This window comes from Engraulis encrasicolus, chromosome 23, assembly GCF_034702125.1.
Source record: "Engraulis encrasicolus isolate BLACKSEA-1 chromosome 23, IST_EnEncr_1.0, whole genome shotgun sequence".
Lineage (NCBI taxonomy): Eukaryota > Metazoa > Chordata > Actinopteri > Clupeiformes > Engraulidae > Engraulis > Engraulis encrasicolus.
In genome coordinates this window covers 41,550,780-41,570,171 of record NC_085879.1, presented here as the reverse complement: position 1 = coordinate 41,570,171, position 19,392 = coordinate 41,550,780, and the positions used below count along the sequence as shown (strand labels likewise).

The window sequence follows — 19,392 nt, the reverse complement described above, 5'->3', positions numbered from 1 at the left end:
ATGCGCTATAGATATGGGCTTCCTAGAAAGTGTTACCAACATGGTATACTAGTGTGGTGTCTGTCTGCTTATCTAACTATCTTCTGTCTCACTCACTCACTCACTCACTCACTCACTCACTCACACATACAGTCAGACAGACATGCATAGAAATGAGAACATAGGCTACATAAACACTGATACATATGCAAACCCCAGTTGCACAAATTTACATTCATGCATATTATGTGGACACACAAATTCGTAAGCGCTCTCATGCATACACACACACACACACGCTCGCGCGCACACACACACACACACACACACACACACACACACACACACACACAGACACACACACACACACACACACACACAGACACAGACACAGACTTTCAAGCATAGGCCTATTCATACACATTTGCACACATGCGTATTTCCACACACACTGGCATTGTGTCCGCAAACAAGCTCTGTGGGGGTCGGTGGCTGGGGGGTCTGCATCTGACGTATGAGCCAAATTAACATGCCTGTGATGCGTTTTTCACTCTCACTTGGGAAACACTTTATTTTACATATTTTTCATCTTCATGTATCAACATGCAATATTACGTGCTGCTCACGCTGTGCACCCTATCACTTATTCTTAAACACTGTGCCGACTGACTCTCTCTCTCTCTCTCTCTCTCTCTCTCTCTCTCTCTCTCTCTCTCTCTCTCTCTCTCTCTCTCTCTCTCTGTATTGGTGTGTCTCTCTGTGTGTCTCTCTCTCTGTATCTGTGTCTCTCTTTCTCTCTCTCTCTCTCTCTCTCTCTCTCTCTCTCTCTCTCTCTCTCTTTCTCTCTCCTGCTCTGCTCCCCAACTGCTGTTCAGATTAGAACAGATTGCCTTGTTGGATCCAACTCTGCCAGGGGTGAAACACGTATCGTACAGAGAAACAATTCCCTGCAGAGCTCCCCTGGCCATTTTCACAACAAAAAATGATCAGTGTAGTTGTCTCTCTCACATGCTCTCGTTACCTTTTATCACTTCATGTGACACAATTTCTCTCTCTCTCTCTCTCTCTCTCTCTCTCTCTCTCTCTCTCTCTCTCTCTCTCTCTCTCTCTCTCTCTCTCTCTCTCTCTCTCTCTCTCTCTCTCTCTCTCTCTCTCTCTCTCTCTCTCTCTCTCTGCAGCTTCTGTGTGTGGGTAGGCCTATCCTGTAGCAGAGTTTGTGTTAATATCCTTGCGTGTAGTGTTGTATCATCCCTGTGTCAGCAACACGCAGTATAATCAATATTGTTTACGTGACCGGATCGATCTCCCTCTCTCTCTTCCGCCCAGATGCCTCACGGGAGGAGAGCCCCGTAAGTGTCTGTGAATGCCAGTGAGCACACCAGCATAAACTACTACTCCTGCCAACCTCCTGACATTAATTAGCAAGGGACACACTCATTAAAATAACAAATTATTGCACAATAATGAGCACAAGTCTCAATGACTCATTGATATTTTTGCTTCGTGTTTTCTACCTCCTTTTTAACCCTTTGAGGAGTAAGGAATTTTTCCCAGTTCTTCTAGAATTTCACTTGAACACTCTAGCTCCCATAGAACTCTGTGTTAAATATCCCGCAAAGTCCTTCTGACATCATAATGAGAACCCAAAAATCTGGCAAAATTCTAATCACACATTTGTGATGGTACTCCTCAAAGGGAGTATGTTTTCATACTTCATAGAGCAGGAACCTAAGTGAGAGGGATCATGGATGATTTAAAGTTGTTTGTTCTTTTTTCCTTTGAAAGTGCTATTATCTCTCTCCGAGAGAAAAAAAAAACATTCATCTCAGTCTAATGGGCCCTCCTGCATTAGATCAGGGATACTCACAATTTCACAGTCCCTGTCATACGTTACAGGGTGAAATTAGTTGAGGAAACAGTTGAGGATTTTTTAAAAACATTTTATCGGGGATCTGCATTCATGCCTTGCTGCATTGAAAACAACTGTCAGCACTCGATGTAATAATTACAAGGGAGAAATCCCTACCCATACATATTGCGGCCTGTCAACATAATGACATACAGTGTAGAAAAGACGCCAAAGAAGGCTTAGGCTGAAACCGCTGTCTTTTTGTCATGCTCACCCACAAAAATAAAAATCATGAATTGGTCAAGATTGTGGCTTTTCTAGAATAAATATACACATCTGTTTGCTCACACCCAAAGACATTTTGTAAACATATGTAAAAAAGAAACAAATAAAGCAGTTTGAGTGTTGAGAGCACAAAAAAAATTGAATACAGCGTAGCAAAGACTGAAAAAAATCATTGCCTTTTATGGGTTTCAAGTCCTGTAAAGAGGAGACACCGATTCTGAGCATTCTGTATGTCAGCGAGTTGTCACAGTTTACAAGGATGCAGACGTGTTGTAATGGGGTATAGATTTACATTAGCGCCTATGGGAGGAAATCACTTACTTTGGCTCAATGTCATTAAACAGCAAGCAAGGGGCACCAAACTTCCTGTGGTAATCAGCCGTCATCAGAGTAGTCTCCCGAGTCCCACCTCATGAAATATTGAAGCTGAAGTGTTTCGGCATAGTGAATAGGCAAATACTTATATGGCTTATGGCAAAACTTTGCTGGTAAAAGAGGCATTAAATTAAAGTGTACTCCCTAAAAACAAAGGAGATACGCACTCCGCACTTCTAAATTGACAATCCGGTGCAACCAGAGCAGGACTAAATAATAAGTACAAAGGGAAAAGAATCTGGTGCCACACGGATGCCTGTGGCATAGTGAATAGGCAAATACTTATATGGCTTATGGCAAAACTTTGTTGGTAAAAGAGGCATTAAAATAAAGTGTACTCCCTTTCGAGAATGGATTACTCTGGAGGGGGGACGCCTATTGAGCATTTTTCCCTGGCCACAAGCCAGAGCAGACACTCATTGTACACCACAACACCAGTCAAGCCGCTTTATAAATGGAGCACATTTAAAAAAACACTCAAAGTGACCCAGTGTGCTTTATATTACAGTTGAGGAGAAAAGGATAGTGTTGCGTTCATAAATCAAAAGGACATGTACTGTACTATACACAAAAGTGAAAATAGTAAATAAGTTGAAATGAATAATAACTACCGTAGATAATGAAAGAAAGGGAAGTCATCCTATACCTGCCTTCAAAGTTGGGTCTCCAAGGCACCAAGCATGAACTTACAGTAAATGGTGACATAAAGCACATAAAAGCTACACGTAGAATGCATTTGGTGTAAATTATACATACAAACACCCACTCACAGACACACAAGTCCCACCTACACACACACACACACACACACACACACACACACACACACACACACACACACACACACACACACACACACACACACACACACACACACACACACACACACACACACACACACACACACACACACACACTCGGGCATAGGCATAGACACAAGGACACAGACGTGTTTTGAGCTCCAGTGTTCACACTGTCACTCTATCAGCTCATTAGGACACACACACACACACACACACACACACACACTCACACACAAACACACACAGTCACGCACGCACACACACACACACACATGCACACGCACACACACACACACACACACACACACACACACACACACACACACACACACACACACACACACACACACACACACACACACATTGTCAGCTCATTAAAGTTATGCCTGTGTCCAACTGTGCTCTAATCCCTACACGCTACACACAGAGGAAGGCATACGGTACGCACCATCACGGAGAAGGTGTGTCACTGGAAAATCCCCTCTACAGCGCTCTACATGTGCTGGGTTAGTGTTTCTCAACAGGGGCGGTACAGCCCCCCGGGGGGCGTTGGGGAGCTCTAGGGGGCGGTGAGAAAGATATAGCTGAGAGGGGGCGGTGCTTAGTTGCCAATGGGGAGCATTAGTCCATTTATTTTTTTAATACTAAGAGGTGCGTTGTCAGGCTTATGATGTATTCAAGGGAGCGTTGGGATGCTTGTGATGAGGCCAAGGGGGCGTTTGTTCAAAAAGGTTGAGAACCTCTGTGCTGGGTGGTTGCCCATCTGATGGGGCGTGAGCAATAGAACTATAGAGACGGGGCTGGAATGGCCATCTGGCATAGCGGGCATTTCCCGGTGGGCCTCACACCCTAGTGGGCCCCTATTTTCAGAAATTATTATTGTTATTATTATTATTATTATTATTATTATTAATATTTCTGAAAACAGGGGCCCACAAGGGTGCGGGGCCCATTGATGAGTCAGTTATGTGCTGCTAATAATAAGGGGCCCCTTTAAGCCAAAAGTGCCCGGGCCCTGTTTTTCACCCAGACCAGCCCTGTATAGAGACGTCATATGTTCTCAAATACAGGTTGTGACAGGGAAAAACCATCTTGACATGCGCTTGCACGTGCCAGTTGGTTTGGGTGTTGGTTGTGAAGTGTGCTACAGGGTTATGTAGATGTGACATGTCACCAAGGAGAGATTGTCAGTGAGAAACCATCTCCACATGAACTTGCACACGCTGGCTGGTTGGAAGGTAGCCTACAGTTCTGTTGCATAGTGGGCTATTTAGGACAATGGAGACATCATATGCCATCACGTGACATCTGACGTCTGACTCCACAGGATGTGAAATGGGCTGTGGGGCTACGTACGGTACGGTATACAGACATCATTTTCTATTTGTGGGGAGGGAGGGTGTGAAAGTGCGAAACGGACCCTGCACGTGCTGAGAAGATGTCGGGGTCTATTTTGCAGAGGGCTGGAGGCATATGGTAGCACAGGGGTTCCCAACCTTTTTCAACTTGGAGCCCACTCGAAATTGTCAAAAAATGTTCGGGGCCCCACCTCTGACCCAATTAAGAATAAAACTCTAATAAATCAACAGTGGCACACACCAAAATATGATTATTATTTTTAGAAAATGATTTCAAGGCCCACTTGGAATACCTTCAGGGCCCACCAGAGGGCCCCGGCCCATAGGCTGGGAACCACTGTGGTAGCATATGGCATCACGGAACTTGTGTGGTTGTGGGAAACCTTCTCTGGTGGACCATGTGGCGACTGGACGGTTGGAGGTACTGTATGTTACAAGGTTGGTTGTCCAGAGGGCAGGGAGAGGTATCGAAGCGGCATTACAGACCATCACAGAGTGGGCGTGGCAGTGAAATCCCCTACTCAGATGGACCATGTGAGCAGAGAATTGTATATGAGAGAGAGATAAATCAGGCCAGTTCTTTTCCGGTATCCACTTTACGTCGGGTGAACACCCCTTAAGTAGACCTTCGATCAGGAGACCTTCGGAGTCTTGAGGTTGAGAATAAATGGAGTCCCTTTAGCGCTGTAGATGGCGGTAGCGCACGTCTTGTGCAAACACCACGAAAAGAGAAGAAGAAGGAGAGACAACGCCCCCTTAGGAGACCGAATTTTAAGCACACTCCTTTGCATTGGATGGGCGGGTTTTAACATATCTTTCTCTACTAGACGATTCTTTGATGTGAGGACTCGATGGCTGGAGGTCTGCTATGAACGGTGTGACAGAGAGGGTGTGGTGGGGACTGAATTGTTGGAGGGGTAACACTTTATTTTAGGGATACATCTATAAGCACTAATACATACAATGTTAATGCCTGCATCAGTAACTTGTAAGGCATGTACTAAGCAAACGCTAAGGCCTACTAGGTCCTTACTAAGGTTAAATTGGTAATAAATCCCTTATTGTGCATGAACAAGACATTTGCGAATACATGCCTAACAAATGTTTGATTTTGCTTTGTACATGCCTTACAAGTTACTTATACAGGCATTAACATTGTATGTATGTATAAGTGCTAATAGATGTATCCTTAAAATAAAGTGTTACCGTTGGAGGTACTGTATGTTATGAGGTTGGCTAGAGGACAGAGAGAGGTATCGGAGTGGCATGAAGACATCACAGGAAGGGTGTGGCATTCAAAGTCTCTCCTCAGATGGACCACCCTGTCCTTGACCGGACTCTGTTTTCTGAAGAGAAAACAGTTTTATGCTGCGTCCAGACCAAAGGCGACCCACGGTGCTTGGTAGCGGAGGTAGCTGAAGAAGTTTCACCATGAATTCGTTTTATTCGCTCTGGAAGTGGCATTGACATGTTTGATTTAGCGAATCACATGACGGCTCTGGCTTGACAGCCTGGGACATCCGTATATATGAACATTCCGATTGTTTTTTGCTGAACTGTGTCATAGCTCATTACCATAATATTAGCTTGACTTTAATCGTTGAAATTTGTTCTGGTCTCTCAGTTCGCTTCGCCCCTGACGAATTTGCTCTGGTCGCCCAGTTCGCTTACCCTTCATAGAGAGATAATGATCAGCTCAGTTAGCGTAGGTCACTCTTGGTGTGAACAAGGCTTTGGAGTAGTAGAGCATTCCTAAGGACATTGAGGTGTCCAGCAGCCTGTACACATGAGCATAAAAGATTACACACATACCTGAACATACATTCAGGTATTCCAATAAGTTAAGTTCTCCTCTTGATATTAAACCTGGAGGACACTTATGCCTCTTTTCCACTGCCGGTTTTCTGGTAGGCCGACTAGACCACCACTTTTTGATTTATGATTGAGCTGTGTCGTCGTGCCCATTCGAAAAGCAGAAAAGTTGCAGCCAAGTTGCACTGTGTCAAGCTGTAGTGAACCTTTAGTTTTACCTTATTTGCACCTTCCATGCACAGTGGTCAATTTCTCAGCTTATTGTATTACCATACATAATACTGCAGGGGACCTGAGCTTCAAGAGGGCAGTCATCCAAGTGGAACTGAGGGCACAATATTATTATTTGTGGTGGAGTTTATAGCCGGAGAAAATAGGCCTGTTAAAAGTGATGACCAGGACACACAGTGCCTCTACTGCCTTTGTGCTTGGCCAAGCACTTGGCCTCTCTGCCATCCGGGCGTAACTGAACTGAACTGAACCGGGCCAAGCTGTGCCCAGAGCTGGTGGTGGTGTTGTCCTTGCTCTTATTAAGGTGCTTATTAATTAATATGTGAATGTGGACAGAAGATAGAGAGACAGACACACAGTGCCCTTGGCCTTGCTGAGCCGACGGCAGGGAGGTAATCATGATGCAGGCTGCGTGACTGATAGACACAAAGACACACACTCAAACAAGACAGAAAGACTAACACCACCACTTTAGCGTGTAGTACCTACACACACACACACACACACACACACACACACACACACACACACACACAGATACACACACACACACACACACACACACACACACACACACACACACACACACACACACACACACACACACACACACACACACACACACACACACACACACACACACACACATCCAACACATACACATGAACTTTGTCACCGCAGGCAATGCACCGTTCACAACGGGATGGAGATGAAAGTGTGTGTGTGTGAGTGCGTGCGTGTATGCGTGCCTGTGTGAACGCGTGCGTGCGTGTGTGTGCGTGGGTGCACACTAAAGTGGGGCTGAAAGAAAAAGAAGAAAGTAAACAGAGAGAGGAGAGGAAGAAGTAGCCAAACCCATGACTCAGCACAGCATCCCTCTGAGCCCGCTCTCCAGTCTCCAGTCTTAGGCGGCGGGCCAGAAATCCTATCTTGCAAGTTCGTCGGAGTGATCAGGTGGCAACTTGGTTTTTGCTCATATATATCCATCAGAGTGCATAAATCAATATTCTAAGTGTTGCCATCGTCAAAAGTTGCACATTCATATAAAAAACAAAGGTTGAAATAGCGATTTTTGGTAATGTAGGAATGTAATTAAAATTTACCTCTTCAACAAGAAAAGTGTCACCAAATACATTTGAAGTGATCCACAAGAGCAAAACTTCACATATAAGTGTGTATTATGCCCATCAATATTTCTTTATGGGTGTAATGGCAGTCAGGCATAGCGCCACCATGTGGTAGGTAATTGAACTGCTTGAAATGCACTGCAGCTACTGTTTATTCCACATAGGAAAATGTGGTGAAGTTGATGTGTAGATTCTATTAAACATGGCCTATGAGTGAAATGGCAGTCAAGCATAGCGCCACCATTTGGTAGGCGATTGAACTGCTTGAAATGCACTGCACCACTTTTTCCTATATAGAATTAACAGGAGCTGAAGTTGATGTGTAGATTCTATTACACATGGCCTACTTTGCGAATGGTTTGTTGATGTCTTGTAAAATAAGGAAATTGTGTGGTGACAAACGTACCACAGGTAAACCGTTAATTGTTAATTCAACATTCATTGCCCGACATGAATGATAATTAGCAGATCATGGCTGATTATGTGTTTTGTGTTCATAATTACAATCACAACTTAGTTACTGTCTTTTGCCTTTGCATGACTCTTTCACTCAAGACTGATAGACACAAAGGTATAATACAGTAGGCCTAATTGCCAATTATGGGCCAAAGGTTTTCACAAAATTGAAAAAGACAAAATTCTCAATATTTTAAGTAAGATTATTAGTTGTATAGTATTATTATGATTTATAATTATATAAAAATATAAATCCAAGGTGGTCACAATTTTTCAACATGGCCACCCTCTCCACTTGTAAAAAAAGGCCTGGAATAGTTCACTTAATGATGCAAGCATGCAATTTGGCACAAAATGTTAATCAGAATCCACTCTTTGAAAAAAGGGTGCTGGCCTCAGGGAATTCCAAGATGGCAACCTTCCACCAATGAAAACTGACCCTTAGCCTTTATTAACTGATTTGCAGTACAATTATTTTAAGACAAAAAATCTGATCACTATCCTATCATACAGTCTGACCAAAAAGATGGCATTTTTAAAGCAAAACGACATAAATATTAGAAGTGTAGTCCTATAACAAAATCTTAAAAAGAACTGTGTAAGGCTGGACAGTGGACAAATAAGACATGTAGCAATTTTGCACCCGTCTGAGCCATTCTCTACTCTCTGTAATGGGAGACCCACTTACCCAGAACACTTTCAATTAGTTTCCTATCACCAGTTAGCTGGATTTTCTAACTAGTCTTGGCCTTATCAGCAGATATATTCCAAAAAACTTTGAACAGCCTCATTTCCCATCCTCCGACAAGTCAAGTGGAGTGTACTGACTACTCATTGGTGCTTTGATGCATTGGTGGCTTTTAAATTCCACTGAGGAAATTGGCAAAGGTGTTGTTATCCAAATTGACAAGTTGGGGGAACCCACAGCTATTTTCTTGTTAACTACACAGCATTTACAGTCCTTCCATTTGGGACAACTTGTACAGTAGGCAAGGACATTGGAATGTTTGGCATGATGCTGTGCTGGAAACATGAGACCCTACATCTCAGATAGAACTGATTGTGTTTGATATCTTTGACCAAGTCAACTTTGATGATGTTGGGATTTTCCTGAGTAAGTTGGGAGCTGTATATCTTTTGCCATCTGCATCAGACTTGGTACAACCAAAACTCTCTCTGAATGAGATAGGACTACATGGTCCTAGGAGGAAGCCAATAGCCACATCTTTTCCCATGCTAAATTATGGTAAGGCAGATCGCCGAACCACGTCTGTGTAATAATAAAAGAAAGTTAATGCATGGAGTGACCTTTTCTTACTTTTCCCTGCCAAATTATACCAATGGCAATTTTCTCCACTCAAGGTCTAGATGTGCAACATTTAAGGCTGATGTGTGGCCAAACCCAGAGCCTTCAATTCATTGTCATCCACAAACTTTACAACACAATTGCACAAGAGAAGGCCTAATACATGCTGTTCTGCCATGCTTTTACATGATGTGACATGGTCACAGCCTTCAAAAACCAATGATAAAAGAAAGTAGTGGAATGAGAGATCCAGCAACTGCAGATTGTATGAGTGATGCGAGCCATTAACTATTTTGCAGAAAGGCCATGTGAAGACATCCCTCCAACAGCAGCAGCACTGATACAACACACTACATAATATGCAACAAATCAAGCAGAGTGCCTGTGGGTTTTGACTCATATGCCAACCAGAACTCAAAGAAATTAAATCCAACTGACGGGAGAAGATTGGCAAAGAATGAACAGGGCAGCCATTGCAAAGAGTAGTAAAAGTTTGTTAAGTGCGGCAGGTGCACATGCCTCATGCTTGGTCTTATATGCATTGTCTAGTGAAGTTGCACATGTGAAGTACAGTTCTGCTTAATCCTTTTACTTCAGTCCTGTCAAGATTTTGACATTATATTGTGCAGTTTTAGTATTTGTGACTGATGTTTTTGAATAAGAAATTACATATCCTTTTCAGACTGTATCATGTATACAGTATTGTTCTTCGGTAATTTGTTGATTTCATTGAAGTAATTGCATATATGTTAGTTAGCATTAGTAATTGTTGGTGGAGGGAATAGCATCTCGAAACGTGTGAACAATGTTGTTGTTTCAAAGAGTATATTCTAATGAACAAGGGTGCGAAAATTGCATGCCAAAATTTCATTATGTGACAGTTCTTGGTCTTCTGATGCGGGTGGCCAATCTTGAAAAATGGTGGCCACTTAGGATTCTTTTGGTGGCCATCACACTTTTTAAAAGGTGTATTCTATAGAACATTTGTGCCAAATTGAATGTTTTGCATCACTAAGTGAACGATTCTTTGCCTTATTTATAAGTGGAGAGGGTGGCCATATTGAAAACGGCCATCTGGATTTTATCAATGGACAATGCTCTTCTTTCAAAAGTGGATTGTAGATAACATTTGCAGTATTTCATGCTATCATAATTAAAGCTATTCGTGGCCTCATTATAAGTGCAGAGGGTGGCCATCTTAAAATATGGCCGCCAGCTTGGATTTTCTGCGCGGCCAAGGCCATTTTTTTTAAAGAGCGCACACTAATGAACATTTGTGCCAAATCTATACATGCACTTTTCTGTGCACTTACCGGTATATACAGTAAATAAGCAAAAACCGAAGTAGCGCCCCCTGTGGTGGCCAAGGGAGCAGGTTTACGCCCTGGCAACAGACAGATTTGGATTTAGCACCCCCTAATTGACCAAGTACACATATTTTTAATTTGCCACTAAGAGGTCACAACAAAACTCATTTTCCAGATGAGCTATGATTTCTGGTCCGCAGCCTATGTGTCATATTTTGGTGTTTTCTTCCATCTTGAATCTAGATTGTAATGTATATTATGTTGTTCGATAATTCAACCAATTAGCTGTCATGAGAAAAACATGGCTTGAAGTAAAGAAACAGTCCAAAACCAGCATTTTAAGTCAGTTTGAACTAGCCCACCCCCACCCCCCCCCTGTACCCCCCCCCCCCCCCCCACACACACACACACACACACACACACACACCAAGTCTTCAGTTTCATGGAAAATGTTGTTACAAAGCAATCTGTAAAATGTTATAACTGAACAGGAAAACAACGAAAACTTTAAAACTGTTTCTACCCATGAATAAGCAAAAATGAATATAGCGCCCCTTGTGGTGGCCAAATGTGCAGGCTGACGCCGTGGCAACAGGCAGATTTGGATTCAGCACCCCCAAATTGATCAAGAAAACATGTTTTTAAGTTGCCACTAAACGGTCACAACGAAACTCATTTTCTAGATGAGCTATGATTTCTGGCCCGCTGCCTATCTGCCAGAACGCCAGAGGGGAAGATGTGTCGTCTGGTTGGCCGTGGCCGTGACCGTGACTCCTTTCCTCATCTATCGTGCGTGCGTGCGTGCGTCCGTGCGTCCGTGCGTGCCTCCGTGCCTCCGTGCCTCCGTGCCTCCGTGCTTCTGTGCGCGTGTGTGCATACATGCAGGGCCCGTGACAGCTTTGGCCGGGCTCGGGACAAAGTCACTTGAAAGGGCCCCCGATCAAATACAATGTAATGTAATGAGGACCCAATTTTGGGCCTCATCTCTCATCTCTCACTGGGCCCAGGACAACGTACCCCTTTATCATCCCGGCATGGATTAGAAGGACAGAGGAGGCAGGGTAAGGTGGCCTGTGATGAGTTTGGACATTGAAAATGCGTCACACAGCAGTTTTGTGAGTGTTTATTTATTTATTTACCAGTTTATTTATTTATTTATTTATTTATTTATTTATTTATTTATTTATTTATTTACCAGTTTATTTATTTATTTATTTATTTATTTATTCATGCACTTATGAGTTCATAGTGTAATGTGAGAGAATGAGCGGTCCAGTGAGGCCACCATTCCACTTTCCTTCTCTGATCCTCTTATGAAATATTTGAAAGAGCTGGAAAAAAAAGGTTTGGTTCTTTTTTTATCTTCATTTTCTTTTTTCTTTTTTTTTTTAGTTGGGCAGATCGGAGTGCAGCAGTGATGTAACACGCATTGTGTGACGTTGACTTTGGCCGGGCTGACAGATGCATGAATGGCAGGATTATGTTGGAGGCTGGGAGGGAGGGAGGGAATAGTGCACCAAAAGTGCTGCATCATCACAAGGAGCTGCACTCTCTAGGACACTACTGCACTGGCATCACATAAGCTGTGTTGTGTTGTGGTGTGTTGTAGTGTGTGTGTGCGCGTGCCTGCGTGCGTGCAAGCATGTGTGCGTCTGTCTGTTGGTCTGTCGGTGTGTGTGTGTGTGTCATTTTGTGGGGTGGTGTGTGTCCCTGTATGTGTGTGTGTAGTGTAGTGTGTGTCCCTGTATGTGTGTGTGCAGTGTAGTATATGTCTGTGTGGTCTGGGTATGCTGAGCTGAGCAGCAGATGGCTTTCCTGGAAGCCTGGCAGTGCCACCTCCTTTGCCAGGGGTCTGGATGGGGAGGTGGGCACTATACTGGGCACAGCCCTCGTCGCCTTCCCCCTAATCTAATCTCCCAGCTCAATGTCCATAATCCACCACAAAGCCGCACGATTCACAGCCACAAGGTCACTTGCCAAAGATTGCCAATCCCATCCAATTGGACATGCATTGGGATGTACAGTGCCCAGCAAACAAAGAACTGCTTGCCCTCCCAATCCCAGTGCGACACACGACACCGCCGTCAGTGGACCCTGCACTGCACCTCTGCCTGGAGTAATGTCTGGTGGAGCTCTAGGGTCCGTTTCTCGAAAGCGTCTTTGCTATCGTCGTTAGCAAAGTCCTTCGTAAGAGCGACTCAACTCTCTCGACAGCGACGCTCACCACTAAATCCAAGGGAACGGTAAGACGGTCTTAAGACGGTCTTAAGACGGTTAGCAACGACAAGAATCGAGAAACGGATTCCAGATCCAGACATGGGTGTCATTTTAGGTGTGGATGGTAGGGACATTTCCATACCACGTTTTAAAATATCTTTTGGGGGGTTTTTCAAACTTAATTTAGACAGGACAGTGAAAGATGGACGGGAAATGAGTGGGAGAGAGAGAGACTGGGAAGGATCGGGAAATGACCCGGGTCGGTAATCGAACCCGAGTCACCCGCGTCTACAGCAGCCCAGTGCCCAGCTGACTAAGCCACGGCTGGCCCATGTCCATACCACTTTTTTGAGATAAACCTAGCTTGTCCCCACCACCCTTTCATTTTACATCACATGTTTTTCTCCCTTATTTATTTTAATGTGCTATGTCCAGCGTCTACTGTCTATGTGTTGTAGTTTGTCTTGAGGAGATGTGAAATGTTGACCACCTGTTTCCCCCTGAGGGATAATAAAGTTTACCTTGATCTTGACCTTGACCTTTCTTCACAAATATAATGCAGAAAAAGTGCATGCCTGGACAATTTGCCATTGAAATGTCCCCACCACTTCCCAAGCCAAACCTGCACCATCCAGTCCAACCCATCCAAGCACATAGCCAGGAATGCTGGGAAAGCTCTGAGACTGCAGACTAGACCGCTGCCAAGGCAGTATTTTTCACTTCATGTCTTGCACTGTGACATACAAGCAATGCCAAAAACGAATCAGTTTTCACTAAACAACAAGTCACAGTTTGACCCGTCCTGCTGCTTTCTTCAAATCAGTCCATAACTTTTTCAGTGTAACAAACCAAGTTCAAGTTCAAATTCAAGAGTTTATTTGCCATTTCAACAAAGTTGATAGGATTTTTTGTAGCATATTCCGCAACATCAAAAGAAAACAAAACAAATACAAACTATGGACAAGACACACAGTTGCAAAGCACATATAACTATAACTATCGGTAGACACAAACCGTAAACAGAGAGGGTCCCAGCAGACATTACACAGCTGAGATAATAGAGTGCATTAAGGGTAAAGTGCATAGAGAGTGGAAAATGATGGTATGTTCATTTGTCTGACCAACCAACCAATCAATGTAGGTAAAAATAAAAGCCTACATTACGGAGGGAGGTCATCGACTGCAGAGAATGCCCAAGTGTTCCAGACAGCAAGTCTGAAATTATAAAGCTCACATCTCCACTTTACACACAGCACCTTCTTTCCACTACGCTCATTCAAAGGAGGCCATTGGCCTGCTCCATTCCTCTGGCAGTTGCCCCGACCATTGTATTCTCTCTCTCTGAGGGGAGACAACAAGACAAATATGAGCAGAACGTTTGTTCTCACTCGATAACCTTGACTTCAGGTTTCGGCTGCTCTTTCTTTCTTTCTATCCTTCTCTCGTGTTTGCTTCCCATCCATTCCCCATCTCACTGTTCACAGCGTTCTTTGTCTACTTTGCAAGCAGTCCATGGTGCAGTTATTTAGTTTGCTTTAATAGAATATTTTGACAGGTGTATGTGCGCTTCGTTTGTGGTAATAACACAGGATTGAACTGGGTTGGTGGTGACATTGTGGCGTGGTGACATTAAAGGGGCTCCAGGTAGGATTAAAAGTTTAATTAATCACGGTCCTGAGTCCGCCGACGCTTATGCGAGTCTTTAGTAAGTGAACGATGGCTCTTGTGACCACTTCCACGGTCCGCTGTCAGAAAACCCCACATGCAACTTTTGGCAGCTCGGTCCAAGGGAGTGTCATGGGAAACACTTATCATTTGAAAATATCGCTTTACATACCGTATTCAGATTTGTATCAACTGCTGGCATTCCGGGATGAAAACCAGTCTCACAGTGAGTTTATTTGAACAGCATTACGGTGTAGATTTTGAGACAGGCATGCCACGGGCACCGCACAAATGACGTCATCCTACCTTGTGCCTCTTTAAAGCCTCACATCAGGTGGAGGGGGACATGATGATCCATCCATCTATCCATCTGTCTATCTATGTCATGACTACCGTGTGAGCTGAGCTCTTTTGTCACGGCGCCAGCCTTCAAACTGTTATAGTTTTTCTTTTTTCTCTTCCTTTTATTCTCCTCCCCTCCTCACACCGCTCGAAGCTTTTCCTCTGTAACATTAGCTCAGTGGTACTTTATTGAGAGAGAGAAAGAGAGAGAGAGAGAGAGAGAGAGAGAGAGAGAGAGAGAGAGAGAGAGAGAGAGAGAGAGAGAGAGAGAGAGAGAGAGAGAGAGAAATGGTGCGGTCGATTATTATTTTTTTTAAAGAAAGGTGTTTGTCGGGGAACATCTCAGGTGACAGAACTACTTGTGCCAATCCTGCATTCCGGACTGAGGCTATGCAGTGACCCAGTAAAGTCATTCAACGTTTCTCTCAGTGACTCAGCACAATTCCTCATTTAGCACCCTGTCTGTACCTTGACTGCTTTTTACCGCCTTATTAACAAATTCACATGAAACTAATTTCTTTAATTTGCTAAGATATCAAGACATTTGCTCTTCACTACTAACTATGACAGTGAATAAACAGCTAGCTTTACATAATATGAAGAAATAACAATCATGCTGGGGGGGGGGGTTGTTTTTTTAATTACACAAACTCCTTGCCTCAGCTTCTTGCTTCATCACTTTTTCCTCAAAGTTTTTATGGCAATAATTGCTACAACATCAAGAGGCATACAAGAGGACAGACATACAAGAGCTTTTTTACAACATTAAAGCGATCTTGGACACAGTCTAATTGCTGCTAAACAATACTAGACAGGCTTCAAAGGAGATGTCACATCACCTTTGTGTAGGATTCCGCTCTCTGTAAACACGATGACATTAGTTTGAAACTGTGTCTGGGGCAAATATCTCCACACCCCCCCCCCCTAACCCCCGCATCCCTCATTCCTCCATTCCTCTATCCATCCCTCCTTCTCCATTGCTCTATCCCTCCATCCCTCCCCCGGAATCCTTGCCGGGGAGAATCAGGGCCACGACCATAAAAGCATGTGACACACAAGCACCGGATGAGCCACTGGCTGCAGTCTATTTTTAGGATTTGAGTCTGATTCACTCCCGAATTGAGCTGATTTTATCTTGTTTCTGGCTGGCTGTTGGTTGGGTGTGGGGGTTGGGAAGGAATTAGGGGTGAGGGTGGAGTATGGAGTAGTGGACCCTATAGTGTGTGTGTGTGTGGGTGTGTGTGTGTGTGTGTGTGTGTGTGTGTGTGTGTGTGTGTGTGTGTGTGTGTGTGTGTGTGTGTGTGTGTGTGTGTGTGTGTGTGTGTGTGTGTGTGTGTGTGCGCGTGTGTGGGTGTGCGCGTGCGTGCGTGTGTGCGTGTGTGCGTGTGCGCGCTTGTGCCCATATGTGTGGAAGGGGGGCTGGAAGTGGGGGATGATGATGCTTAGCGATGCTTAGCTGACTGGACCACCAAGACCCTGGAGGTAGAACGGTGGTGCTTTGAGTCCAGATCAAAAGCCATTAAGTGATGCAGCCGCGTGCATCTCATTCTGAACTCTCCTGGGCTGCAATGGGATTTGTCAGACAGGGATAGAGTGTGTGTGTGTGGGGGGGGGTTCACTTCAGGCAAGGGCCAAGGGTCATCTCAGAGATCCTCTCTAACAAATGACACAAGACATTTAGATCGTTGATGAAAACGTTTCTTGGGAAATGCAAATACATACTAAAGCCACCAAGCAATATCATTGGTATTATATTGTTTGACTGCCGACAATGGGACCCCACAGCTCACTCACGCAAAAGTCAAACCATTATAAAACCATCATAATGTAATTCCATAACGTGCTGTGTTGTGTAAGACATAAAGGCCAAGGTCCTCACATTTTCATAGTCCGGATTAAGTTCCCATAATATTTTCTTGCTAAAGTAATATGTTTTTTATTGGAGGTCACCTGAGTATTAACCTTCTGTGTTTGTGTATGTCTTTGTGTGTGTGTTTCTGTCTCCGTCTCTCTGTCTCTCTGTCTCTCTGTCTGTCTCTCTCTCTCTCTCTCTCTCTCTCTCTCTCTCTCTCTCTCTCTCTCTCTCTCTCTCTCTCTCTCTCTCTCTCTCTCTCTCTCATGACACAATAGGAGGCTCTACAGACCTATGCCTTCCTGGTCTTTGTGGTGGTCTGTCTGGCGGGAGCCGTCTACCTCTTCTTCATCCTGCCCGAGACCAAGAACAAGACCTTCGTGGAGATCAGCCAGAGCTTCGCCAAAATCAACAAGGTGTCCGAGGACGAGAAGGCCAACCAGGAGATGGAGGACGTCCTGTCGTTCAAGCCTGGGACCAAACTGGAGACCAACGGAACCGGAGCCGGAACCGGAACCGGAGCCGAAACCCACCCCAACAACGTTGTCGAGATGGAGAGCTCGTTTTAGTTTGGTGGACACAACAGGTGCCTCTGTCCGATTTGTTATTATGATACAAAAATACATGGCGGATTGTGTGTGTATTTAGAGGTGCACTGTGTAATATTTTAAGCAGTTTCTTTCCAGAAGACATGCTGCCCACAGGTGTTACCTTTTTCATGAATACTTACTATGACCATAAAATTCTAAGTATTCATTTTGATGACTGAGGAAATTGCACTTTCCACATATGTATGAAAAGGTGGGTCTTCTCCATATCTGCCATTTTGAAATTCCAGAAATAGACCTTTTTGGTTGCAAAACGTACGTCACTTTGGCCATTCTAGTAAATATTAATATTATTTAGTAGATATTCATGAAAAGACCAAGTTTCAATGAGCAGCATAGTTGCAATACCTACTCTGGCCACCATCCTACACAGTGCACTTTTACAGTAGGCTAATAGAGAGGCTGAATGTCGATGACACACTTTGCAACTTTTTTACATGCCAACAGAGACCAACAGAACCCCGCACAACAACTTGATTGAGATGGAGAGCTAGTTTTAGTTTGGTGGGCACAACAGGTGCCTCTGGGTGATTTTTATTATAAGCATACATGGCAGATTGTGTGTGTATTTATAGTGAGGGTGAATGATGTACTTAGTGATGACGTAATTTCTCATTTTTTATATGCCAAACTGGAGACCAACAGACCAAACAGTTTGTTCTAGTTTTGTGGACAAATCATCAGGTGCCTCAGGTGTCCGATTTTATTATGAGCATACTGTACATGGTGGATTGTGTATGTTTTCTATAGTGAGGCTGTATAAGTAATTTGTATTTTTTTTATTACATACAATGTCATTCCATTTTGCACAAAACTGCTAACTTTTTTATCTAGATTTGTATATACAGTTTGTATGTTTTTTAAAAATTGTTTAATTTTCTCTGTTTCTGTTCATGTGTTCCATGGGAATATTAATAAAGATTTTTAAATAAAACTTTACTTTATGTCAAAGTGACTACAGTATTTTCTGTCTCTGAAGTGATGTACAGTAATGTCTCTGGAGCTGTAGTACAAAAGAGTGCCCCCACCCCCGCTGTGACACACCTGGCTACATTACATGAAAGAGTTACAATTTGTCAAATGTTATCACCAAGATCAAAAAATATCATCAAATACATTGGTGTCCTACATTCTGGTTGCACTGTGCTGTGCTCAGCACGGACTGTACTGAACACTGTACACCTGCATAAACATGATTACACGCCGAGTGTCGGAACATCGCCTACTCCCGGTTCGTTTCTAACCAGATTTGTCCTCTCCGGATGAAACAGAACATTTATTGCAATAGAATTATCCTTTAAAAAAAAAAAAAACAAGCGCAGGCTTTTAAACCTGCCACTGGCTTTCGAAAAATGACTTCAAACACTGTCCGTGTAATAGATGGTCCAAAAAACGAGACCAAGTAAAAGAGAGAGAGAAAAAAACAATCCCTGTTGAACTGCAGCACAGGAAGTTATATTTTTTCCAAGGGGATTATGCTGCTAATAACAGCTTCAAGGTTTTTTATTTTTGTGTTATGTAGCTGGAGGGCTGGGAGGCAGGGCCGGATTAATGCACGGGCTAGATATGACTGCAGCCTAGGGGCCCCCACCTGCCAGGGGCTCCCTGATTGGCCAAAATTAAAAGCAATGCAGAGTTGTGACAGGATGCAACATTGACAATTCATGTGTCTTATTGAGGACAGTTGGTAGACAAGTTATCCTTAATTCCTAACTTGTAGTTAGACACTGTCTATGTAAATTTTTCGCAAAATTTGCTTTCCAGGGGGCCCCAAATCAAGTTGTAGCCTAGGGGCCCCAGGCCGTCTTAATCCGGCCCGG

General features: G+C 43.7%; 1 protein-coding gene across 1 annotated transcript in view; it reads left to right on the top strand.

Annotated features, from left to right (window-relative positions):
• Positions 1-18,470, top strand: part of slc2a9l2 (solute carrier family 2 member 9, like 2) — a 258,700-nt gene extending 240,230 nt beyond the window's left edge. Inside the window, exon 13 of the mRNA XM_063190267.1 lies at positions 17,243-18,470. Within this exon, the coding sequence (XP_063046337.1) occupies positions 17,243-17,533 (291 nt within the window). The 3' untranslated portion in view covers positions 17,534-18,470. The remainder of the gene's footprint in view (positions 1-17,242) is intronic.
• Positions 18,471-19,392: the final 922 nt, after the last annotated feature.